The 25,137-nt window shown below is 35.0% G+C and overlaps 1 protein-coding gene across 6 annotated transcripts in view; it reads left to right on the top strand.

Moving 5' to 3' along the window:
• Positions 1 to 25,137, top strand: part of SDCCAG8 (SHH signaling and ciliogenesis regulator SDCCAG8) — a 116,604-nt gene that overhangs the window by 22,379 nt on the left and 69,088 nt on the right. For all 6 annotated transcript variants that reach the window (XR_011327529.1, XR_011327528.1, XR_011327527.1 and 3 more), the window contains exons 9-13: positions 1,098 to 1,236; positions 4,370 to 4,522; positions 7,050 to 7,184; positions 10,407 to 10,523; positions 22,695 to 22,837. Coding sequence is in view for 3 of the 6 variants with exons in the window: in XM_069800615.1 (XP_069656716.1) it covers positions 1,098 to 1,236; positions 4,370 to 4,522; positions 7,050 to 7,184; positions 10,407 to 10,523; positions 22,695 to 22,837 (687 nt within the window). In the remaining 3 variants the exon portion in view is untranslated. The remainder of the gene's footprint in view (positions 1 to 1,097; positions 1,237 to 4,369; positions 4,523 to 7,049; positions 7,185 to 10,406; positions 10,524 to 22,694; positions 22,838 to 25,137) is intronic.

The following is a 25,137-nucleotide window of genomic DNA, read 5'->3' as shown; positions in this document are numbered from 1 at the left end:
AAAAGTCATGTGTCAAAATCTACTTTCGTAAGAAAAGTAATTACTTGTCACAGACACTGGAAAATATGAACAAACTATAAATCCGTACATTCTTGTCATCTTGTATTATAGTGCAGTTTGAAATAAAAGATTTGAGCTGACCTATTTATCTTTCTTGAACTATTATTTCAGTTTGAGATTTAACAAAATCTGAACACTCCATCTTCCTGTGATACAACTTATTAAAAACAAAGTTATTTCAGTAGGGATTTTCAAAGGGACTTCCTCCAAATCTTGTTGAAAAAAAATTCAAAATATGACTGTTAGTGCTCTGGCAAATACAACTGGGTTACCATTCCACACAACAGGAAGAAAAAAATAAAAAACAAACACAACAGTTTTCAGCCAGAATCTCTAGTTGCACCTAAAACACAGACAATTATACTCTTAATTTAAAAGCTTTCAACATATCAAAATAAGGAAAAGGTGAAATTAAGTATTACAGTTTTACTGACTGTGCTTCCCCATTTGGTATAGATCTCAGTTTCTTAGTTAACAAAAGTTCAGAGGAGATGTAGAATCCAGAAGTCTTATTGTTTAGTTTAGTTCCAGTTTGCAGCAAAGGGCCATTGATTTTCATTTGATGTACTTAGTGATCTGAATTACTTCTTGAACCTAATCCTTCCTTTTATTTTTTTCTCCCTATTTTACATTTAATGACAGTGTAATTTCATATTGCTTCGACCTGTTTTTTCAGAAACATACCTTTTTTTTTTTATTGTTTGTTTTTTTAGCATGGATCTCCATTTAGTAATGCCAACAGAATGTTGCTCAGCTCCAATATATGACTTGAGCTGTGCTGTCATTACTGGCAGTTTCACTGATGGACAATCCTTCTGAAGTGAAAGACTGGTCATCAAGCAAATGGTATTTTTAATATCTGCCAAGCTAGCAGTATGCTGTCTTTCACTCTTAACCCATGCTGGTTTTAGTCTTGCTTCATTTACCACCCTTATGTCTTTTGTCTGTTAACATTTTATATTTGACATACCTGTTGGTTTTTTTTTTCTCTTGAGAAAAGATACAGAAGAAATATCTGGTTTTTTCTTTATATGCAGAGAAAGAGATGACTTGATGGATGCACTTGTTTCACTGAGACGAAACATGAAAGAGATGCGGCAAAGAGAATCTAATGCTTGTGAGCAAGTTAAACGAGCTCTGCAAATGGCAGAAGAGGCCAATTTAGAAAAAACAAAGGTAAATTTATTAAGAAACAAGAGCTTTTCAGTATTCAGATCTACTGCAAATATTAATTTGTTTTCATGCTAATGAGAGAATACACATAAGACTTACCACATGTTGATATGATGTAGTAGATTTAAAAGGATTGCACTGTGTGACTGTTTGAGCAGTAACATGAACTCTGTATTTGTTCTTAAATTCTCATCAAGACTATAGGGTGTGTTGCCTTCTTAGGCCATCATTTAAATTCTGACGTAGTTTCAGAGCTAGGTGATAGAAACTGAATGGTAGAATTTTCAAAGGCATTCATGACATGTAAGAAGATAATTCTCATATCACATTTCTGAGCTATTCTGGAAAGAATATTTAAAATGCTTACAAACAACTCTTTTGCCTCAGATGAGTGCAGTGCAAGAGCTGATTAGCTAACAGAACTCTTTGAAGATGAGAAGTCCTGTCCGATGCTACCTGCAGGAAGCTTTAGGTGTTATGTAAATAATAATGATAAAACCAGTTTTGATTTAATGCTTGTGTTAGCCCTAGTTACTATATACAATCAACCTAATTATTTCCTAACTTATTTCCTTGATATTTAGTGACATCTACTGTATTATTAGTGAATTACTGTGCAACTGAGAGAGGTTGGTTTGTGTTTTTTTTTCTTTTTAATGAACTACTGTTGGTTTTAATAGTGGACAAGATTGATGTAATTGTTCTGTTGATCAAATTGGTTATTCATCTAATACTGTAACAGACCCTAATGTGTGTAGGGTCTTTAACTATAATCAGTAGGGAAAAAAACAATGAGAGTTGGCAATCCTATGTACATGTTAAATTTAACTTCAGAGTACTACAGGTCCTTGTTTTTTACTGAACAAAGAGAGAATCCCTGTGAGCCCACTGTTCACCTGTTACATCCTGTCCCTGAGGGGCTAAATTTTTAAAATGCTTACTCATTTACTTTCTTGGGGGTGGGTTCTACAGTTGTCTGATAGAAATGTTACTCACTTACTGCTATTTAAAACTGCACAAAATACTTTTCCTCCTCTGTGCAATAAAGTAAAGTTATCTGATCTTCCTCTTTTTTCATTTGGTGTTGGAAATCTTTATTTTAGTATTTAAAAAGAAAATCCCTATAAATTCTTATTCAGTGTAGCTCATGTTAAAAATGTGGCCTAAGAATAAAACTTAGCAAGACAAATTAGTAGAACCTTTAATAAAATGGGTCTCTGTACCTATTCTATTTCTGTCACATAAAGAAAGCAGCTTCCTAGGGTCTCCACTGGCCACCCTCTTCACTGCAGTGAGGAAACGTGAAGTGCTATTGGTATACAAGACTGAACAGTAGTCTGTTTTTTCTGTGCTCAAGAACTGTTGTAATATGAAGGATCAGGAAGAAATCTTTTACTTATGCTGCATTAATTTAGCATTTTTATATGTACTGGTATTTCTCTTGGTAAGTACAAACCATCCTTTATTTTCCCAGTCCTATTGTACTCGTAAGGTAAAGTGCTGTTTTTCTTTGTAATTACCATGGAATCCAATAGACCAGCCCACATAAGTAAAGTGAGGACTTAACACTTTGGGCTTCCAAATGCTATAATTGTAATTTCATCACCCTCTTGACAGAAAGTCAAGACCTCAGATGTCTTAAAGTCTTAAGCAACCTCAGGTGCTTATCATTTAAAACCACCATTTTTTCTTGTCTTACGGTTGTCTCTATAGTTTGTGGCCACTTGCCTCTTACATAGAGCAAGGAGGAGATCTGGTAAGGTTAAACTTCCACGGATGAAGCAAATCCAGGAATGCATTTTCAACATAAATGTCATAGAAGAGTAATTGTCAGAATGGTGGAGCTAACAAAATACAGATTTCTTCTTGCAACTTATTTCTTCTAGAGTTGCATTGTTTTACATGTCTACGAAACTACAGCAGTCTTATTCAGACAATTGTTTGCTGATGCTGATGATACATTCCTACAGAAAAGGCTTCATGGCAACAACAGAGGGATTCCCTCACCGAGGTAGACTTGTGATAGGAAAGCGACCCTGGGGAGGGTCCCACAGAACTGACATAAACCTGATGGAGACTGTTAGGGAATTCTCTAAAAATCACAGTTTAATGTGCTTCCATCGTGAACAGCCCAACACCAAGGAAATTGCATATAGGGGGTTGGCTTTGAGTAAAAGAAAAATAAGTAGTTTAAAAAACCCCTAATTTGATAATAAAGGGTAATAAGGTAGGATTCCTAAAAGGGAGTTTAGCTTCCTTGAAATAGGATATGCTGAGTATCAGTGAAAGGATGAAATGAAATCTAGTTTATTCCTGGCCTAGCAAGCTGCCTTTAGGGTGCTTTGAATGCTTCAATTTACTTTTAATGGAGTAGCATGTTTCTGATTTAAACTGACATAACACTCAACTCCTATCCCTTTGGCAGGGATATATTACCATAAATTGATAGATTTTTTTTTTTTTCTCCTAGTTTTTTTTGGAAGATAGTGTCTACTGTGCTGCTTGCATATGAACTTATGTTTATTTTGATAGAAAACACATCTATAACCTGTATTTTAACACTTATTAATTAAGCAGGACATTTATGAGTTTTCAGTAGAATTAATCTTCTTTATTTGACAAACCTGAAACTAAAAAAAAAATAAAAAATTGTTTCTTTGTATCTTTATTTACTTCTTCCAGGTTTCTTCTTAGCCTTCTGCAGTCAGTAATTCATTTCACGGGGGAGAGTGAGTGGAAGTGCATACATTATTTATTTATTTATTTTTCCTTCAGCTATGCAGGAATTTTAAATGCAAGGCAAATAATCATCTTAGTTTTAGAACAGCAGCTACCTGTTTGGAAAATACACTTTGAAAAATGTTTCCATCATTGCTGTGACTCCTAAAAGCAGTTAGATTTCTAAATTACAGTAGGGCATGTATGTACATACAAACATATACATTTGTTTTCAATTTGTTAGTCCTATTCTAGATGTTAACACAGTAGGGTATGTATAAACATTATAATAACTATGTAAAAAACCAGAAGATGGCCTTTCTAATAGCAAATTGGGTTTCTCTGAAGGCATTAGATAAATACCATGTTTGTTTAAAATTTTAGGTTTCTTCCACTTAAAATAAATAGTTTTTTCTAGGCTCTAGTCCAGTGTGAGCAGCTGAAAAGTGAGATGGAACGGCAGAAGAATCGTCTTGAAAGGGAGTTAGCTGCACAGCTAAGTAAGAGGACTGATGAAAAAGAAGCGCTGCGGGAAGAAATGAAGAAGGAAAGGGAGGACTTGGCAGCAATGGTATGAGTTGGGTTTTTTTTTTCTATTTGTGTATTAAAATGAGTGTATCGTCCTCCTTAAACTTGCTGTTTGCTTGTCTTTCATTTTGTTTCAGTTTTCGATTTGAGAGGTCAGTACATCACTTCCACCATTGCTTTAAAGCAGTGGTAGAGAAAGTGATCTTTTGTGTCTGAATAACGGGTTTGTGCTATGTCACTAGATACATACTAAGTTGTTGATGTTATGCACTTTATTTTAGTTTGCATAATATTTTCTAATGCACTTTGTCCAAGTAGGAAAGGATTAAGTAATATGTGATGCAAGGATTATACCTAGCTTCTTATAAAGATTACTGTTTAAATTGTGCTAACTTGTTGACTTGGCGTGTTAAATTTAGGATTCTTTGTTACTTTGAGCTTACATACACATATATATTAATGTTACAATATGGTATTTGCACTCTAATATGGTTTTTTTCAGAGTAATCTTACCATATGCTTAATTTGCCCACCTGCAGAAATGTGTTGGAATCTCTTTTCTCACTTTTACTGATGTTTATAAACTCCCTGAGACAGAATCTGTCTCATCATTTATACTGTGACCATTGCAACAGAGCCTTGATAACCTTGTTTTAGACTTCTAGATGCTAGTGTAATTTGAGTATAAAACATAAGGGTTTTCTGTCCAATAGAATCTACAGAGGAAACCTCATGCTAACAGCAGTAAGCCTGTGAGACGTGACAGAGGAGGCACTTCTAAGGAGATTGGAGAAAAAAATGGGAAGAAGAGTAGAGAGAGAAATGCTCTATGAGTTAGTGGTTTTCATGCTTGTTTGATGTGCAACCTCTTCAACCATTTTCTGGTGGAGGTTTGGAAACAATATAGTGAATTTCTCTTCTGATTGTAGGCTTTTTCCGTATTTGGGACTCCTTTTAGAAATAAGCCATATCGTTTATAAAATCTGGAGAGCACAGACTGAACAGGGTAAACTACTTGAGTGTTTAAAAAAGAGGAGGTTCTTTAGTAGTGGTGGCGGCTGTGAAATGGCTGGAAAGCTACTAACATAAACAAGGAACCAGTGTGGTTGTATTTCTGGTATTATGAGATGGTGAAATAATGTTCTGAAGCTGCTACAGGAGGTCAAAGCCTTTGGCTCCAGTTCCAGATAATAAAACAGGAATTAAGCACAGTATAGGGGCTAGGTGATATTTAAGAAAGTGAACTGTTGTAAGTGATCATCAGAAATCTGTTGCCAGGGAAACTGAAATTAAAAAAATTAACCTTACGCTGGAGACAATGAGACATTATTAAGGAATTCCTTGTTTGACTCCTTGCTATCTATTGGAAATTATCCCTCTTATGCATTTAGTTGTTTAGTTACAGATTTGCTGTAGAGCAGAGTATGCACTCCAAAATACAGCCTATTAGACAAGTATTTCATACCTTTTTTTTGGTAGAATAATTCACTCTATGTCATCACATTACGTTGTATTTCATCACCCACTGGGATGTGTTTTACTGGAACTGATTCCCACTTTGAGTAGTTGTAGTCCTTTTTTTAAATCCTACATACATATTAACATATAGTGGCACTATGATGATGTCATGCATGGTAATTAAAGATTTGGCATGACTTTGTAGAAAACTATGAGCTATATGCATGACTTATGCCTATGTATGATTAACTACTTTTATATTTGTGGGTTATGAGATGGTAGAAATGGTATACGGTGCATCAAGTCAACCTCGATATGAATATTTTATCGCTTACTTTATGGAGTGATTTGTTTGAAGGGGAGAATTGGCATGATACATGAATCAGGTGGATGTATAATGAGTGAAAAATAGTTATGAATATATAATCCTCTAGGTTTAGCTTTGAATTCCTGTAAGTTAACCTAGAACTGTCAGAGACCATTATTTCCACTTATATTAGTAAGCTTCAGGGCCAAACAGCCGAAGGGTCACTGTCTCTGTTTTATTGTTACATTTTTTTAACATTCAGCAAGATTTGATCTGAATTACATTAGAATTTTTAACATACTATTTCTATATGGGTTTTGTACAACATCATGCTTTGATCTGTAGTGCTGAAATGTTTTCTGAACTTGAAAATTAATTTAAGATCTGTGGTTGCAATAACAGTTTTCTTTAGCTGGGGGAAAGTGCTTTGGTTTAAACCAATCTACATAAGGATGGATAAGAAGGTGTTAAGTAGTGCTCTTGCAGCTGGCAGACTAATGCAACCAGCTGCTTCTGACACTTTGTCCATACTAACAAGTCCTGGAGACTAGTCTGGATGAAAAGTTTAAAATAAACTAGTGTATGATAAATGAATTAAAAATAACAAACATATTGTTAAAATAATTTAGCCATATTGTTACATTTTTAATTTATATTTTTATTATATTTTATTGTATTTTTTAATTATATTTTTAATGCTATGTATTTTGGCTACATGCAGTTGCTTTCAAGGAGAAAGTCCCACAAGATTTAGATCTGTGGTTGGTCAAATTGCATCATTACAATGTTCTCGAGCTTTTTGCAGGTGATGTCCATGTCTGAGAATGTGGCCATGTTGGAGGCTCAGGTAGAGAGAATTACAAGGGAAAAGAACTCTCTAGTTAACCAGTTAGAAGAATCACAACAGCAGCTTGCATCTCATGAAATGGAGATGAATAAGGTAGGCACATTTATATAAATGAGTATTGAGCTTGGTTTTCCTTATCATCGTGACCTGAAAGATGAGAATTTTTTTGTTCTGCATTTTCTTCTGTATTGGTAAAGAACATGTGATAAATGTAAACTTCATCTGAATATCCCAGGGGCACAGTTTTACAAGTAAAAAGATAACTTTTTCAGTCTGCCAAGTCACCTTGTGATGCAAAAGCTAACCTTTCTACCTTGCAGAATATGCAGACTATATAAAACTGCAATCCAGTGTTTCATTAAAAATTGCATTTTATATGAGTGAGACAGCATAGTATTCAGCCCTGTCCTGTAATTGCTACCTCTGGGACATGCAGTGCTAAAATAAATGGAGCTGTATCAAATCACTGGTTTTCAAGTACTTTCCTGTAGAATTTTTATGTGGTGTACTGCTTTATTCGTTAATATTGATGGTATGCCTTTTACAAAGAGATCTTTCTTCTAGTTAAGAATTACAGCATAACATCTATCTATGTATGTGTATTGCTTCTGGGTGCTTTATTTTGCACGTTTCTCAATCTATTAGAGCCTTAATTTGGGTCATAACACGAGAAAGAAAAAACAGTTGCCATCCAAAATTTATGCTGGGAGATTACACATTTTTAAAGTGATTATTTTTATTAGCTTAGTTTTCATCATTCACTTGTTATTTCTTAACTTCAGCTTCATGAAGATGAGAGAATGCTAAATTTCTATAGAATAGACAATCTGAGAATTCAAATTTATTACAACCTCTTGAAATGCCTGTATAGCTTACCAATAATCCTAGGGCCAACCCTACCTTCTCAGTCGTTAATTACAAGGTTTTGGGGGCAATTAATTCTTTAGGCTGCTAGAGACTTCTGGAGAAGTTTTCAACAGTTCCTGTCTTCCTCTGCTTTCCCTGCTGGTAGAAATAGATGAAAGTATTGCAGAAAATTTACAGGAGAAAGTCATCCAAACTTACTAAAACAATTAATTCAATTACAGCTGAAGAACAAATGAGGGAGCATTTTAAGAATGTCAGAATGGCTTGGTTTACCATTTCTGAAACACACCTTTGGTTTTTCAGACTGGGTTCACAGATGACTAGCACCACTTACAGGGGCAGGGAAGCGGGGAAAGAGGTAGTAGGTATAGATATCCATTGGTCTGGAAAGAACAATTTTATAGCCTACCGATTTGAAGCAATCTCTCAGGAGAGTGACACTGTGGTTGCAGTCTCTATGCTGTGTTTTCATTGCACTGTCCTGAGAGACTGGAAAACTGCATTTGTGTCCCTGTTCTGAATTGAGGAGTCTCAAACATCCTGGAGGAACGTCCTGACCATTGAGCTGTCAGGACTATGTGCATGACCCTGACGTTTTTCATTGGCTATGTAAGTGACATCTATGTCTGTTTGTGAATCTGACCCCTCATTTCCAAACTCGGTTTGCCATTACTAATAACAGCAAATAACAACATTTTTCCTTTTGAGTTTTATGTGAAATATTTTTTTCTGCATGCACCAGATGAAAAAAGTTTGGAGTGAGAATCTTTTTCCTTCATTCTGAACTACGAGGAGACTGAAAAATCCATTATTAGGACAGCACCATCTGCTGATTCTTCTGCGTTATTCACTTTGTATGATGTTTGGGGCTGCTGAAGGCAAGGATGGCTGTACTTATTTTTTTTTAATTTTGCTTCTAGTAAGTGACATAGTGCACTTTGTTACCTCCTTCATGCAAAGTAAGGAGGAGGTAGAAAGGCAGAGTTGGCAATCTATGCAGTTGCATTTTAGGATTTTTTAGTTGCATATGATATTTCAGTATTAAAAAAAAATACTTTAGAACTCTGCCATTCATCAGAGCATTTTCTACCTTGCATTATTTGCAACAGGGCTAAATTCACAAGCTGTCTTTTGAATTAATAAGTGACACTGCTTCTTAAACTTATGACAGTTGGTTTTGTTTTTTCTTAAGGTGATTTGATTGCAGTATGCATATTTACTTTTACCCTACCTTTTTTTTAAGAAGAAGAAAAAAAAAGTGAAAATGAGAAGAGGTATGAGACTGAAAAATAGAAATTAATTTGGGTTGTAGAGTGTGTGTGAGAAGATTGCTGAGAAGCACAGAGGATTGTAGTAGCAAATTAAAAGTGCGTACATATAGGAAGCAAGTGAAAGAATGTAAGTGGGGCAAGGGAAGCAGAGTGAGTTGGAAAGAAAATTCTTCTCTAAGAGTAGCTGTGAGTAAACACATTTGCGTTCTTGTTAGGGAATGTGCATGTATTTATGTTTGGTTAATTAAGGTGAAATGAACAGGCACAAATTGGAGGTGATTGCACAGGATAAGGACAAAAAGGGGACAGCTTGTCCACCATCCTTCTTCATTCCCAACAGATAAGATCAAATAGAATCCTTTAAAAGTCTTAGATATGGAAATGGGAGAATAACATCCCTGCACAGCAGTAGTGAAAGTTACATAGAAGGGATTGGTGTGGGTTTTTTTTCTTTCTTGCCCCCAACCCCTCCCCAGACCCTTTGAAGTTGAGCTGCCTTAAGGTGGAAAGGAATGAGGAGGTAAAATAACGAACATCCCAACAGCAGAGAATAATTGTTGCCTTTGTGGGAGTGATACTAGATTTCTTTAAATGTTGCTTTAATCCCTTTCTTCTGGCCCATGCATATATTTGAATTAGGCATTGTTTTTAAAGAATTTATTTTCATTTTGCAGTAAGTCTATTATGCTCTGATCTAACTTTGAAAGTTACTGTATTAACATCTAAACATTTTCTTTCTTAACAGTGGAAAATTGGCAAGATAAGAAACTACGCCCTTATATACGAGTGTGATAGATCCTTCTAGGTTTTGAAAGTGTTGACATAGACTTTCTTGGGATTTTGGAGAGAATGGGAGAAGAATATAAAACCAGCAACTGTAGTTTAACTGTATTTAGTAGCACATATATTTACAACATAAATATTTATACTTAGCAAAATCTTGATCCAAATATAATTGAATCTAGAAGGCACTGCATATTTCAAAGTTAATGACTATATAGAGAATTCAGATCCACCTTTTTATATAAAAACATTTACCATATGTAGTCTTAAAATATCTGTAAATTAAAATATGTTGCATTTAAATGACCTCTAGAGGGCACCAAAAGATCTAATTGCAAATCCTGGGCTATGGATTCTTCAAGCTACAGATCATGTTGTCTGTATAATCTAACAGGTGTGTGGAGAAATGCGCTATCAGTTGAATCAAACCAAAATGAAGAAGGATGAGGCAGAAAAGGAGCTCAGAGAGTACAGAACAAAAACTATAAGGGAGCTTGAAATTAAGGACCAGGTAAGAGATAATACTGCTATAACTTTGCAGTTATTAGAAGCCTAAGTAGGGTTATTTCGGAAGCTGGAATGATTAGTTTTTCTAATAGTGGTCATTTATTACTGTTAAATGGTTTCTAAATTAATGGCAACAAGCCAGCTGTTACTATTAAATAAATACCTCTTGGTTATCTTATTCTTGTTTTCAGCCCTAGTATGTTCAATTTTAGATAATACTCATCCCATGCTTTCATATAGAATTACTCTATCATATGTATTCATACAATGTACTTAAATTGTATGTACTGTATACATATATTTATACACTTTTTCTCACAAGTAAATCCACATATAATTATGTATACATGCAGCCTGACAAAACATTAAAGTCTAAGTATAACCTAACGATACCAGAAATGAAAATCATATATCTTCCTTTTTTTTTTAAGATTCAAGGTTAATGAATGCTGGGATTCATAGAAAAGTTTTAAAAAAACCAAACCAAACCAAAAATATCCTTCTAGAAAAAATAACTATATGAAAATTCCACTAGGCATTAGTTGTTGATTATCATAAAACTGTGTTTTATAATAATAATACAAAAACCAGTATATGCCTTACAGGTGGTCTGTGAGAAAACATCCCATGCAGTAAGAAAGATTATTACAGTAACCTGCAACATACTTGGCAAGCAGCTCGAACAGGTGTAATCTGCATCTTTTGAAGTGCCCTTTTGTTGAGGTTCTATCCGTTTTTTCTCTAGGTATTCAAATTTCCAGCTATTCCTTCATAAGTTGTGATTTGCACGTGAGAGTGGATGTCTTCTGAATACACATGTATAAGATGCACATGAGGATCTTTTTTTTTAGTATACATTTTTGTTATTAGAGCAGCCTATCCAACAGGTTTTAAACCATTCTTTTTTTTAAAATAAGTGAACAAATTGGTCCCTGTGTAAGAATATATGTAGGGAAAAATGCAGTATTTCTAAAATTATATTTTTATTTACCAGTTTCCCAAAATCTTCATGTAGGACAGTAAGTTTATTAACTTAATAAAGTATGAGCTTCGGCTGGAAGCAATATTAATTATAATCAAAAGATATGTAAAATCCAAAAGAGAAGCTTATTAGATAAAATAACTCCTCAATATGTATAGAAAATCATCCAGCACAGAAAAACAGGGGCCTTAAAGCAGTTTGTTTTCAGGGTTGGCTTTTTTTTTTTTTTTTTTACTCCTGCATCCTTTAGGCCTAAGGACACTTTGAAAAACAAAAAACAGGCTTGTCGTCTGTGTCTTGACAGATATCACAGATAAGAGAGTTGGCATAATCTTGGCATACAAATAAAACAGGATGTGTTTAATAAGATATTTGAAGAAGTATCTTGGATTTTAAATCCTGTTCTCCAACTTGCTTCAGGATTGCCTTTTGAACAAATTGCAAAATTTAACAAAATATTTTAACCTCATGTATCGACATACTGGTATTTTATTCAGTGTGGGAATGAATACACCAAAATGTGGTGATTTATAATTCAATATAATTAAAGGGAAGTGATAGGAGGGGGAATTCCTATCAGCAAAGATTATTAGAGTCATTTGGTAATTACATAAAGTACTTATATTGTTCAAATATGATTGTTGGTTCCTCAAAAAAAGGAAAACAAACTATTTTGATATTCTCAGGCTCAGCATCTAGCAGCTTTTTTATAGCTGTGGTGCTAGTAATAAAGTTCTGTATAGGTCCTAATATTATTTAACATGTTAAAAGGTCACCAAAATGAGTGAGTGTACATTTTGGGGTTTTTTGTTTGTTTGTTTTGCCATTTGTTTTAAATCAAATTTTAGCAAATGTTAATAAGTCATTGCAAATTATTTCATTTAAATGAAATGAAAACAGTTCAATCACATCTATCTTTTTATTGAAAGAAAAACCTAAAATGTTTCATCTTATATGGCACTGATTAACAAACAGTAATTGTTCTTTGGTCTCTCAGCCATGACCTGACCTTCTGGCTAAGAGACAGAGTTGATACCTTCCTTGGCCACCATCTGTTCATAATAGATACATTATTCTTTTTTAAGAGTAGAGAAACAATAATGTATCAGTATTTTCATGCTATTCTATATTAAATGGTGCATTTTTCTGTTTTAAAAGCAAAGAAATGTTTTTCAGATTGCCTTTTGGTATATTGAAAGTGAGTTTACTGTGTCTTGAGGTATGATTGTATTTTTAATTCTGCTGTGGATAAATTTTAGTTTTAAAGATGTATTTTAGTTTATATGTAGTGACTTTTAAAAAGGGATTAAAGTTACTCAGGTGTATCAGAATAGGCAGAAATCCCCATATGTACAATTTAGGGTCATCAGATACGTATACTTCTATGTCAGTAAATGCAGATATGTATTTATCATACACTGATATTTATAAAGTACTTCAAAACTGTATTTGTGTATTTTAGGAAAATTAAAGGGAGTATATATCTTTGGGTCTATTCTCTTCTATTCTAGTATGTCTTTTCCTATCTTTATTACTCAGTTAGGACTAATAACAAACATTGGCACCTTGGTATGACTACCTGTTGTTAATATTTGACATGAATATGTCTTAAAATAAAAATGAAGAAGCAATCAGCAATGTTACTATTTAAATTGAATAAGTATTTTGTAATGTCATCCATCATGATCCTGATTAACATTAAGATTGTGGCAGGGGGGCAGGGGAAGACATATACCACACAGTTTCTCTACACAAAAACTGCATCTGTTCGTCTGGCCCAGTATGTTGTAAAGTAGCATAACCTACTGCCCGCTCTTTTTCTCTCTCAGCCCTCCCATTGTGGATGTAGCTGTGCAGAAGTAACAGTGCCTTACTTAATACTTTTCCTTCTTAGGAACAAGCTTTGTAAGTTATACGAGTATAATGCCATGGCAGTAAACTGTGTCCACACTAGGGGTTGTACTAGCACAGCTATAACAGAGAAAAGTCACGCCCTAACCTAAATAGCTGTTATCAGAATAAAAATTTTGTGGCATTTTTAACACAGCAGGACTTCACTTTTATAATACTTTTTCTGTGAATTTGGAAGCACTGTGTGGCATAATTTGTGCATTTCTAATAGAAATCATACTTCTGACACACTATGAAATCGTTTCCTCAGATTAGCATCGCTTGCTCTTTTCTGCTCTGCATTATAAAAATAAAAATGAAGTACACTGTTAATCATTTGCTTTCTGTTTTTCTGTAAATCATTTTTAGTTGGTTTATAAAGTCTTGCAAGCTTCAGCATGTAGAAGTGAAAACAGTTTTGTAATGTTGATTTATGCACTCCCAGCCAATTTGGGCGTCATCCTTATTAGATGGTTCTTACCAGTAGCATTGCACCACTGGGAGTTGTGGTCTCCTTGTAATAAAGTAACAGGACATGTTAAATCCAACTTCAGAAACTAACTGAAGCTTTTAAATTTTATTTTACCGTGTTTTGAGGAATCAGATAAATACTTTGTGTAGAAATAAATCCAAGCCAGTAAACTTAACCTGTAAAAAGCCATTCTTTTAATACTATCTTTAAAATTGGGCAAATGTCATTTGAAGCAGGGCATTACAGAATTCTGTTTCCTACCTTGTAGGTGACAGAATGAAAAGCTCCAGAAATATTATACCAAAACCCACAAATTTTTAAGAGTTGCCTGTGTGGAAGTTCATGAGCTCAAATAAAAGGAAGTTGGAGTGTCACTGATACACACAACCTATAGAAATGGAAAGAGCTACACATCAAAGCATTTTTGTGTAGTATGACAGAACCTAAATGATAGTACACTATAGACTGACAATTTTGCAGACAAATAAAAATCTGGCAAAATTGCAGTCCAAAAGCATTTTGCCAAAAGGTATTTTGGGAATGTTTAACTCATTTGTCATAAATCTGTGATTTATAGTAACCTAATTTAGACATTATAAGTGGAGAGATTACTGACTCTGTCTTCATCAGAAATAATGCAGGCCAAGAATTTGGGTATATATCCTGGAAATGCTGCAGTGTCCGATGCAAGACCAATATAACCTTCTGAAGACACTGATTCACTGATATGTCTTTTTATGGGTAGATACCAGGCTTCCATGAGTGAGGCTTTAAAATACTAGATTTTTCACAAGCTGGGACATTCAGAATATCACCAGATGTTTTGAAACTTGCACATTTTAATAATGCTGATGAAGATGGGTTAGGATTGTATGTTATATGCATTCTTGTAACAGTTCTATACCTAAGATTTTGTGACCTCATTAGTTAAAAAGATGCTCTGGAAGTTCTGTTTTGAAAAGAAAGTCTGTTCAATCAGTAAACATACTTGAATACTATTTGGCAGGGAGGAAAAACCCAAAACCTAGCAGACAGCTTGAAACTCTTAGCATCAAATATTCTTACCTGGTCTGACCTTGAGTATAATGGCCTTAAAAGTAGCAAAACCAAATTGCTTTTGGACAAGAGAGCATTAAGAAAATGTGATAACCTTTGCTATAACAGAACTCTTTAACGTATCACTTTGTTTGGGGCATTCAACACACTAATTTGAAAATGGGTAAATAAGGAGACAGTAAAATGATAGTATTTTATGCCTTGCTTTCATACAAACTTTCTGACCTGTTCAGGAGGAACGTCATTCTTTTTTATAACTGAACTTACTAGCTCCTCTCAAAGTTTTTGAGGAAAAACATTGATCTACAACCATGTAATATATAACAAAAGAAATGTTTAATTACAATTATGATATGGCTGCTGCTGCTCTGCTGTGGCATCGCTTTCCTCTGTCAGCCATCCATTCCTCAAGGATGAATGGTATGAGCAGCCTTCATTAAATTCTTTGTCCATGTTTCCGTAAGAAAAATCCTTGGGAGTGGGATTCCCAGTAGTAGAATTTTCTGTACTGATTGTCCTGCATTTTCTGTGCTGGTCTGCTTCCCCTAAGCAGCTGGCCTTCTAAGAGGAACAACACAGCTGGTAATCAGGATTTTATTGTTCATAGGTGTAGCTGGCCCATGTAACCTTGATCCATGTTCTGTCATCCACTGTGATGTCACCCCATTAGTATATGGACAGAGAAAATCATTTATGTGCATTAAACATTATTCATGGTAGGAAAAGAATTGCATAGCTCTTAGTGTAGTGTGTATATGCATTATATTTAAAGAAATGCTTGTTTTCTGTTGGGTTTTTTTCTTCTTCTTAGACTACAAAAATGCTTGCTTTATCAATAGTCATTGTGCCAACAAACAGAAGAAAAGGAGTGTACAAGTCCCTGACTATCACTTGTCAGTTTTAACTGCATAGGTTTTCTTTCCAGCTATTCCTTAATGATATCCAGGAAACAAGAGCCAATCCTACATCAGTAATCTCAAATATGTGTTTGAAAGGATAAAAGGAGTAAGTTTTGTTCTCTCCTGTTTTTCAATAATGAAGTAGGAGTAATCTTCCCCTTCCTTTTTTCTATATGCATCCCTCCTTTTCTGAAATTCCTGTATCAGCAAGCAAACGATCTATTTTGTATGACCCCATTCTCCCTGCTGTCCCTGTCCACCCCCCAGTGCAACCCATTTAAAAAAAAAAAAAGAAAAAATCTTGTTCCACTGTGGAACAAAATCACTTTCTTATCTCTGCTGGTGGCTGCTAAGCTAATCTCTAGTACAGCAGTGTTGTCTGTTAAAATGTGACTGCGGTAATCTCTATGGGTTTGGAAGTTTTGTTCCTGAAATAGTATTTCAGTTCAAATATTTTGGCAAATTGAAAGCAAATTTTTTCAGGGAAATAATGAGGTAAAATCTTGTATAACATGTAACAGTCATTCACTCTTGTCTGTTTCCCAGGGTATTTATCCACAGTATCCTGGGGCTGTGTTGCTCTTTGGGAGTTTGCACAAGGACAGACACCGAAGATTATTGCTTAATTAAAAAATTGTGTGTATATTCATAAATATATACTTAGCAACATGAATTTTTTCTTGCCCCAGCTAACAATTGCAGGTAGAAAGCTTCCTTCAACAGGATTTAAAGATGTGTGTATTTAAGGGCATCCCCCCTCCATATCATTCCCAGGAAGTTCTTCCAGCACTGCTGCTCTTCCTAGCAAACTGCGGCGTCCTGTCTCAATTAATTCTCAATCTTTTTGGAAGCAGAGGGCTTGTGGCTGCTGACCTTTGCTTAGGTAATGGCTCTTGTCTTGAGGCTCTGCCTTTTAGTGAAGCACACGGGGTGCCATAGTACTGCCAGGTGCTGTTACATTTCTTCGCAGTACAAGTGACAATGTGGTCACAAAACTGCCTCTCTTTGAGGAATTCAAGAGTCCCACCAGATCAGGCTAGAGTAATAGCCAACCAACAAATTCCAGCCTGCACTGCTTATCTGTTATGTCTTTGCTTGTGCCTCTGGTCTTTAGAGGTCAATTGATTTGTGAGCCAGCCATAGGGAAAACCTTTCAAAGGAACAGTGTGTGTTTCTTGGGGTTACTTCTCTTCTTGTTCTTGTGTTTCTGCTCACATTAGTTGCCTTTCATGTCATGAAAGGTTTTCAGACTTCTGTTTTGGGCTAAATGATTTGTAGAATTTACAGGGGTTTTTTTGGGGGGTTTTTTGGTTTTTTTTTTGTGAATTGACCTCTTCAAAAGAGATGGTCTTTGTGCACTCTTTTAAGCCTCATGTACATTGTATTTCTTACTATTTATTTGTATATTCTCACAGCTTTATAAGAAATCTACTTCCAGAAAGGAGGTTTCCCCTTTAAAAACAAATTTAGTTTTCATAACTGCTTTGTGTGTTCATTCAGATTTGAATGGGAAGCAGCAGTAATTCATATAGAGTGCAAAAGGGAGAAAAATATTGTTGGGACGTGGCGGGGGTTAACCTCGTGATGGTCCGAACTCTCTTTACAAAGTTGGATAGTTCTTCAGGTGCAATATGCTATGTCAGATGGCCATGCCTGGGAGGTCTGAGGTTTAGAGACCACTCAGAACCTAGAGTTGCTTGATTGATATCAGGATTAGGATAGAAATGACTTCAAGTGACCCCTGCTGCATATGGACTGATAGTCATCTTTCTTCCAAGTAAAATACCTCGAAATCATGGTACAAAAGCAGTCTTGTTTTATTGTTTTTTTAAAATTAAAAAATAATAAATAATAAAATACAATTGGTGTTATAGTAGGGTATGATTATTCTGTTCCTGATTAATTAATATATTAATAAGTAAAGAAAGCAATGTGATTGAGATCAGTGTTAATGTAAAAATTTCCTGTCGCTGTTATATATATTTAAGTGTATGTGAACGGCCATACTGGTGGCATCTCTTAAAAAGACCTTAATTATAGCTTCAGTCCTGTGCACTATCACTGATCTCATTGATTTGAAGGGCTACTTCGGTAGATGAAACTAAGCATGTGGGCATCAGGGCCTGTAAATTTTTACTGTGTATTAATTTGAAGTGTATGTGTTTCTTATAGACGTTGCCTTTTGGGGATGTACCTGCAAATACCAACCACCAGAGTAATTACATTTCACTTTTTATTACTTTATAGTTGTTCTTCTGTTTTTGGTTCTATTTTACACCCCTTTAATCTTTTAATAATGGTGGAGAATGAAGTACGAAAGAAAAAGAAAGTACTGTAAATTCACAAAAATATTCTCCCCTCCAGAATTATTTTACTGCAGAATTTATGCAATGGTATAGTCAGTGCAGAATTTATTCTTCAGGTTATATTGTGTATTTTCTTACCTGATGTGTGAGCATACTGGTACAACAGTGAATGTCATAAATCACTTATTAATTCATTTGGTTTTAGTATATTTTTTATTTTGTTAAAAGCCTTCTAAAGTTGTTTTTGCATTTACTTCAGAGTATGAGTTCTTTTATCACTGCTTAATCATTCTCATTTGTTTAAAAAAAGAGCATTTGTCTTTTCTGTCAGTTTGCTGCTATTTAAAATTCTATGAAAAACATCTGCTAGTTTGGAATTTAAAGTTGCATTTTTCTGCATACAATAGAATCAGCATCAGTATGAAAAGAATTAAACAATTATTTTAATCTTTAATTTGGCTTGTTTTGAATGAAATTATTATTTCATTTTATCAGATTTTGTAGAGATAAAAGAGATGTCTAGTTAATTAAACAGCACATTTTTACAACATACATAAGTATTGTTAGGTGAAGATAATTTCAGATAATTTATGAAGAGGATATTTGAAGATTGATCCAGTGTTTGAAAAATCATCTTTTATGTTTTCCAGTAAGTTGCATTTATGTCACTGAATAAGCATGTCCAGTGTGTTCACCTAAAAATGCATTGTGAAAATCAGAAGATAATTTTTAAACTCATCATAAACTAATGAATGAGAAGTGAAACACTTATCTGAAGTGTTAAGAAAAAAATATAGAAGGGTCCTATATGCTTCAAAGTGGAAAACTTAAAATATAAAAGTTGGTTGGTGGTAATACTGAAAAAAGAATAATTGATATAGAATGCAATTTTACTGCAGTGATATCTCACCAATGCTTTAATTTTTCTTTAGTAAAACTTCTTTCTTGTAATGGAATTGAATACGCATGCAGAATTGTGTTAATGTGTTTCAGCTTGCTAATAATGATGTTTGTCTTACTGAGGTTTAGCCTGCCATCTTTCAATGGCAAAGTGCCTGTTGATATTCCTGTGAGTTTAGGCAACTGCAGTGCAAGACAGATTAAATAGTACTTTTAAAATTAATGTGCAGAAGTAATAAGAATATTAAAGTTGCAGAGTTAAGCACCAGAAGTTGCCTGTTCCAACCTTAATGTAGTCTTGTTGTACGTATACATTATGATAATTCTGTTCCTTGTTATACTGAAAATCTGTTTCAGATTTTCTTAAATGCAAGATTGTCATCTGTCTTTTTGCAGTTCTGTGCTCCATCTCTTGTCTCTCACATACATTGAAAAGTTAAGTACCTTGAAGAAATACTCTCTGATCATGTTGTAAAAAGCTGTATCACAAGTGATAGGCACTGAGGGATCAAATTAACGCTGCATGAAAAGCAGAGTTGTCAGCAAAATACTTTAGTTGGTGGTTTGTTTCCATTTCTCTCCCTACAATTACGCTAGGGCCCAGAGAGCAGCTACAGAACTGCTTCTAGCTTCCCAGTAGAAGAAATGGGAACTAAAAGGAAAATGAAAACTAGTTTGAGTCTAAATAGTTTTGGAAAGATGCTGCCTGATAAGGTTCCCTTCAGGAACAGTGAAGAAGGTTCATTGGTTCCGTAATTTCTCTGTATTTTAAATTCTGATTATATTGTGATGACTTAGTGATGTACTGGACTTGACATATTTGAGGATAGAGTGTATTTGTGAGACTATTATTGTTTGCAGGAGAGAGAAGAGCATTTGTTTTTATTGTATGAACAAGTCTCAAGTTCTGAGGCTTCATATGTTTCAAACTATTATCTGAGTTTTTAAACCAAAGTAACGTGTAGCATTCAGAGTATGGGCTGTTTTCAGCACAATGATGCGTGGCTCCTACCAAATTATTTTCAGTGAACATTTTCTGGTCTTTCAAAATGAAGAATTTAGTTGACATCCCTAAATATACCTGGATTAGGTGCTTCTGTTTTCTGAGTTGCTGTTAGCATGTTCTCTTGGGTGGCATTTTTCAACCATTCCTTTCTCATGAGGTTGTGTGCTCTTTCTGGCATGGTCATTGCCAGAATTCTTGTGTAGAATTCCTACTCTTCATACAGCTCACGCTGAGTACCTCTGAATATTGGTATTTTAAGATATATTTTTATATATCTATATACACTTACACACATGCACTTTGTATGCACGTGTGTGTGTGTGTGTAAAGGAGCTGGTTCTGAATTTTAGAATTACTGATGAAAGTAGTGGAAGTAAAATTGTTCTTCAAAACCTGTTTGCTTTCTCGATACTTACAGAAAATTATAGAAATCATAAGACTCCTGTGAATCTTTAAAGACCCTGTCATGGAGTCATTGAGAATTTCCCTCTGCACTTCCATGACAACTGACATCTGTGGATGTATTCTTGGGTTCAACCTTGCAGGTTCAACATCTGGCTGATGGAAGCAGAACATTTTCACCAGAGGTTCTTACACTTGGAATTTGCTTCCTTCTGTGGGTCTGTGTCAAAACCTGACTGAGCCTGTTTAACTTCAGGCAACGGTGTAAAGCCCATCTGTTCCTTGAAACTTTTCCCTGAAGGAGTGATCTAGAGTGTATTTATGTTCTCAGCTGTGGTTATGCTTTTTGAAATACTTAGTTGATGCTTTTCAACTAACTTGTAGTTTGGGGTTTTTTAAAGCTGTGCTGAATGGATGTATTCTTAAAGCAAATTTTAAGAATGTTGCAGAACTTCACTGTCTTTACAAGTTAAAGATAGGGAAGAACCATGTCCCTGTTTACTATGAATGGAGAAATAACATTAATGAGCTGCTGCTGTTAAGAAGAATAGAGTGTAGAGAACCCACTGAGACTTCTGTTCTATTTAAAAATATGCAAAAGTCTCGAAATAAGTGAAAATGCAAACCATATGTAACTGAATACCTTTGCACACCAGGTTTTAAAATATTCTGACAGTGTAATAGGTTGTTACTTTCTTTAGAGGGGAAGTATACTAACAACTTTGCAGATAGTTTCACTATTTTTGTATTTGAATTTGGAATTACCAATTTGATTTGGTAGGTGGTCTATGTGATAAAGCAAGGTGACATTCAAATTCTAATCAACATTTCCTTCGTGAACCTTTGTTGAGTGCTCTTGGGGGGAAAAAAGTGTACAGTTAAGTAATTAGCAAAATTAAAAATTAAAAAAAACACATTATGAAACCTTTTTCTGGATGAAGAACTTGTATTTGTCTGCGACATCATGACTTACTGTAAGTGGTTTAGGTTAACATTTTCATGCAAGGAAAAGAGACAACATTATTACAAAGGTGCTTCAAGTGCAAATATTGGGACTGTATTACATTCATTTGTTCTTGTAGAATGTTTGAATGAATAATTTCATTAACTAAAGAAGATATTGAGGCTTGTCTACATGAGGAAGCTATCACAAAATAAGTTATGGTGTGAATTTAAATATAATAGCTATTCAGCACTAACTCCGTATATGAACAATTTTATTCTGTACTACAAATGACCTTTCACAGTTTAGTTGACTGAAAAACATGCAAGTTCCCTCCAGCCCCAACGATGAATAAATATTTATGTAGGGAGTTAGTGCAGAATAGTTACTACATGATAAAATTACATTGTTAGCTTATTCTGTACTCCACTGGCCTCCTTAAAAGCATCCTTAGGACATGTATAGTATTACATTACAGACACGTTCCTCCAGGTACTTGTATGTTGTATATGGACTTAGAGCAAAATATATTCCTTCTGAGAATATTTGTGAAAAATGTTTAAATTGTTGACAATATGATTCAGTTGGAGATCGTAAGTCCAGTATGCTTCACTGGAATCAAAGTTGGTGGTCATGCAGATTTGCTTATCGTTGTTTGTAAAATAAATTAATAGACTTGTCGACTAAGATTTACTTACTATGTTTAGTTGTCATATAAGGACTAATGATGTTAAGAAAGTGACAGGATTAACAGCAGCTGGTATTTTTAGGATTCAGTTATAAGTCATAAATAACTTACTTTCTATAATGGTAAAATCACAAAATTACCTTTATTCTCTTGCATAATATTATATGAATATGACAAAGCTAAATTCCACCGTGTCATTGTTTATGTAATAGATAAGCAAAATAAATGACCACAAGAGTTATCGTATGTCCAGCAGCTTCTGAAGATGGCTGCTGTTCTGCTGCTTTCTGGCTTTCTAACAGAGTGAATTTGGGACACAAATATGGAAGCCTTCACATGAGAAAATCGGAAGATGATTGATTGCATGTATCTCTTAAACTGTGTGAAGACAATAACATTGGTTGTTTATTAATGTCTTTAAATATTATATGCATTTTGGCTTTTCATAAAAATGTAATTTCAAATACTTTAATTTGCTTGTTTTGCAGTTTTTATGAACGAACTACTTTTGTTCTAAACCAAAAGCACGCGTTATTTTTCAGGAGCTTTGATCACATTAAGGTTTATTGTCTTAAAATTTACCTCTATGCTTTTCTTAAATATACTTTCTTTGGTTCTACAATTTTCTAAGAAAATAGAAAAACTGGGATTAGAGCTGAATGGAAACAAACAGCGTTTGGAACAAGCCCAGCAGGATGTGACAGGAGCCAGAGAGGAGTGCCTAAAACTGACAGAACTGCTGAGTAAATCTGAGCACCAACTGCACCTCACCAGGTACCCCTTATCCTATTACATGCTGTAGTACCAATTTCATTCTGCTAATTTTTTGCCACAGGCTTCCCCACAGTTGTTATAGATACTTGCAGTAATTGACTGTATGGGCAGCCCTCAGTCGTGTTAGAAGTGGAGATTTAAGTGAGTGAGTTACGAACTACAAAGTGAGTTATGAACTATAATTTATGAAAGTGAAGAAAAGGCAATGTTCAGCTCTGGTGATGAGGTGGCATGCTTTTGGGCAGGTATAAGAGCAGGGGAGAGTGCAGCTACATTCTGTTTGTCGTTGCTGTGTTTGGTAGGACAAAGATACTTTAAATGTCGTTCGAAACTGTAGTGTTCAGCAGCACCTTTAAGCGTAGGAGTTCTTGGATTAATAACCTGAAGTTTCTGCAGCAGAATGACCAGGAATGTATAAATGAACATAATCGTGTTAAGCCTCATTGAAGATTAAAGAATCAAAAGGTAGCATTACTGTCTATGAATAGGAGGTAAGCTCCAGTATGTGAGGAGGGTGTTTAAGTCACTTGCTCAGTGGAGATGTGGTACAATGCAAACACTGTGTGATGAGAGACTTTGCCTGAGCTTATTCCATCCTTGGTTATAGCTCCCAATGCCATTTACTGTACTATTCATTACACGTTTCTGGAAAACACCAGAAGGTTATCATGCCAATTACTCATTGCAGCTTGAGTTTTGGTACCTGCAGGAATTTTTCCTTTTGCCACAGAACATGCTGTTGTCTGACCGTTCACAGGATTTTGGTTGTGTGTGTGGTTTTTGTTTTGTTCCATTGCCCTGCTCCCCGCCAGAGTGAACATCCAGAAACAAATCTGGCAACTTTTACTCAGTCCTTAAGGAAAAAAGTTAAGTTAATTTAAATTTTATGGGGGGGGGAAAAACCCTCAGATTTTTATCACTTAACAGAAGTCTGCGTATTTATCCAAGTCTTGTACTCTTTGGGTTTTGTGAGAATTCTGCCATTGAGTAAATGGAAATAAAATAGAGCCTCATCTAAACTATTAAATTCAATGAATCATTTGTTTTATTCAGCTACATTTCGGTGTAATTCAGAGCACGGTTGTTTAACAGATGGAAGAAAGTACCACTCTAACAGCCTGTATTTAGAGAAAAAATATGCTAGAGGTTAATGAACTTGAAAAAAGTTTTGGGTGAGTTGTTAAGATATCTAAAGTTTGGATTTAGCAGAACTTTATTAATAATGATTTGTTGTGATAGTTAACCAAATGGCTTACCACGCTCCTTTTAGCAAAAGGCTGATTATATGCAATAAAGCTCAGATATCTTGGAGGAAATCTGACTAGCCAATTTTTTTTTTTTATCCCCCCCCCCCATGAAAATACTCAACTTGTAAAAATGAGGACTGTTGCCTACTTTTACATAGCGAGGTACTTAAAGCTGGATACCTAACATACAAATGATTCAGGTAGCTTTTCAATCTATGGTCTCTGACTTGGGAAGTTTCTGAGATGTAAATCACTGGAGCCTGGGAACAGTATTTTGGGCAAGTAATGTTCTGTGCTGGCCCTGTTCTCATACAATTTCACAGACGTCCGCTTTTTGAGACAGATGCTGAACTGCCACGGCTTCTTTGTCTGACCTAGTGCAGCCACTCTTCTGCAATGTCCTAATCTTTATTTTATTTTTTATACTTTGCATTCATGTTATGGCCTCTGCTTGTGAGTATTGAAACGTTTTCTACGCTGACATTTAATTGTTGGAAAAACATATACATTGAAGCATGGGAAATAGGTTCAAATCTTTCTTCTTGATATTACCCAAATTCTACAATGCTTTGTTCTCTGTAGGTTTTTGTGTCCTCCTTATCTGTCTGCTTTCCAGGAATACATTAGGTGATATTGCTGTCATGGGTGAAGAAGGGGGGCAAAAGAGATGAGAGATTTGTTGCTTCTGAACTGTTACCTGTCGTCCCCACATATTTAGATTGGTAGGGCAGGTTTAGAGATGTTCTTGCGTAGTCATCTCTTCCCTGAGTCGCAGAGGAAAAGATCCCCTACTGAAATGAAACTTTTCCTTAGCCTGTACTCTTTTTCTTCCTCTCAGATCAATTCCTGCCAGAACAGGTTTTCTGTATTACTGAAGGTATAAAAGTTACATGTCTCTAACGGCCTTAGTTTTGCATTTTGAACTCGGTATGTTTTTAATGGATTGGTACATCCATAGTTGTTGCACGTGAACTTTATTCGCTTACGGTCTGCTTTCTTTCATTCTTTATTCCCTTCACCTCAAATGGCAGCTGTGCCAGTGAAAATGCTTAC

This window comes from Haliaeetus albicilla, chromosome 13 (genome assembly GCF_947461875.1).
Source record: "Haliaeetus albicilla chromosome 13, bHalAlb1.1, whole genome shotgun sequence".
NCBI classification, from domain to species: domain Eukaryota; kingdom Metazoa; phylum Chordata; class Aves; order Accipitriformes; family Accipitridae; genus Haliaeetus; species Haliaeetus albicilla.
Note: the sequence above shows the minus strand (reverse complement) of the source record. Positions and strands in the feature narration are given on the sequence as shown.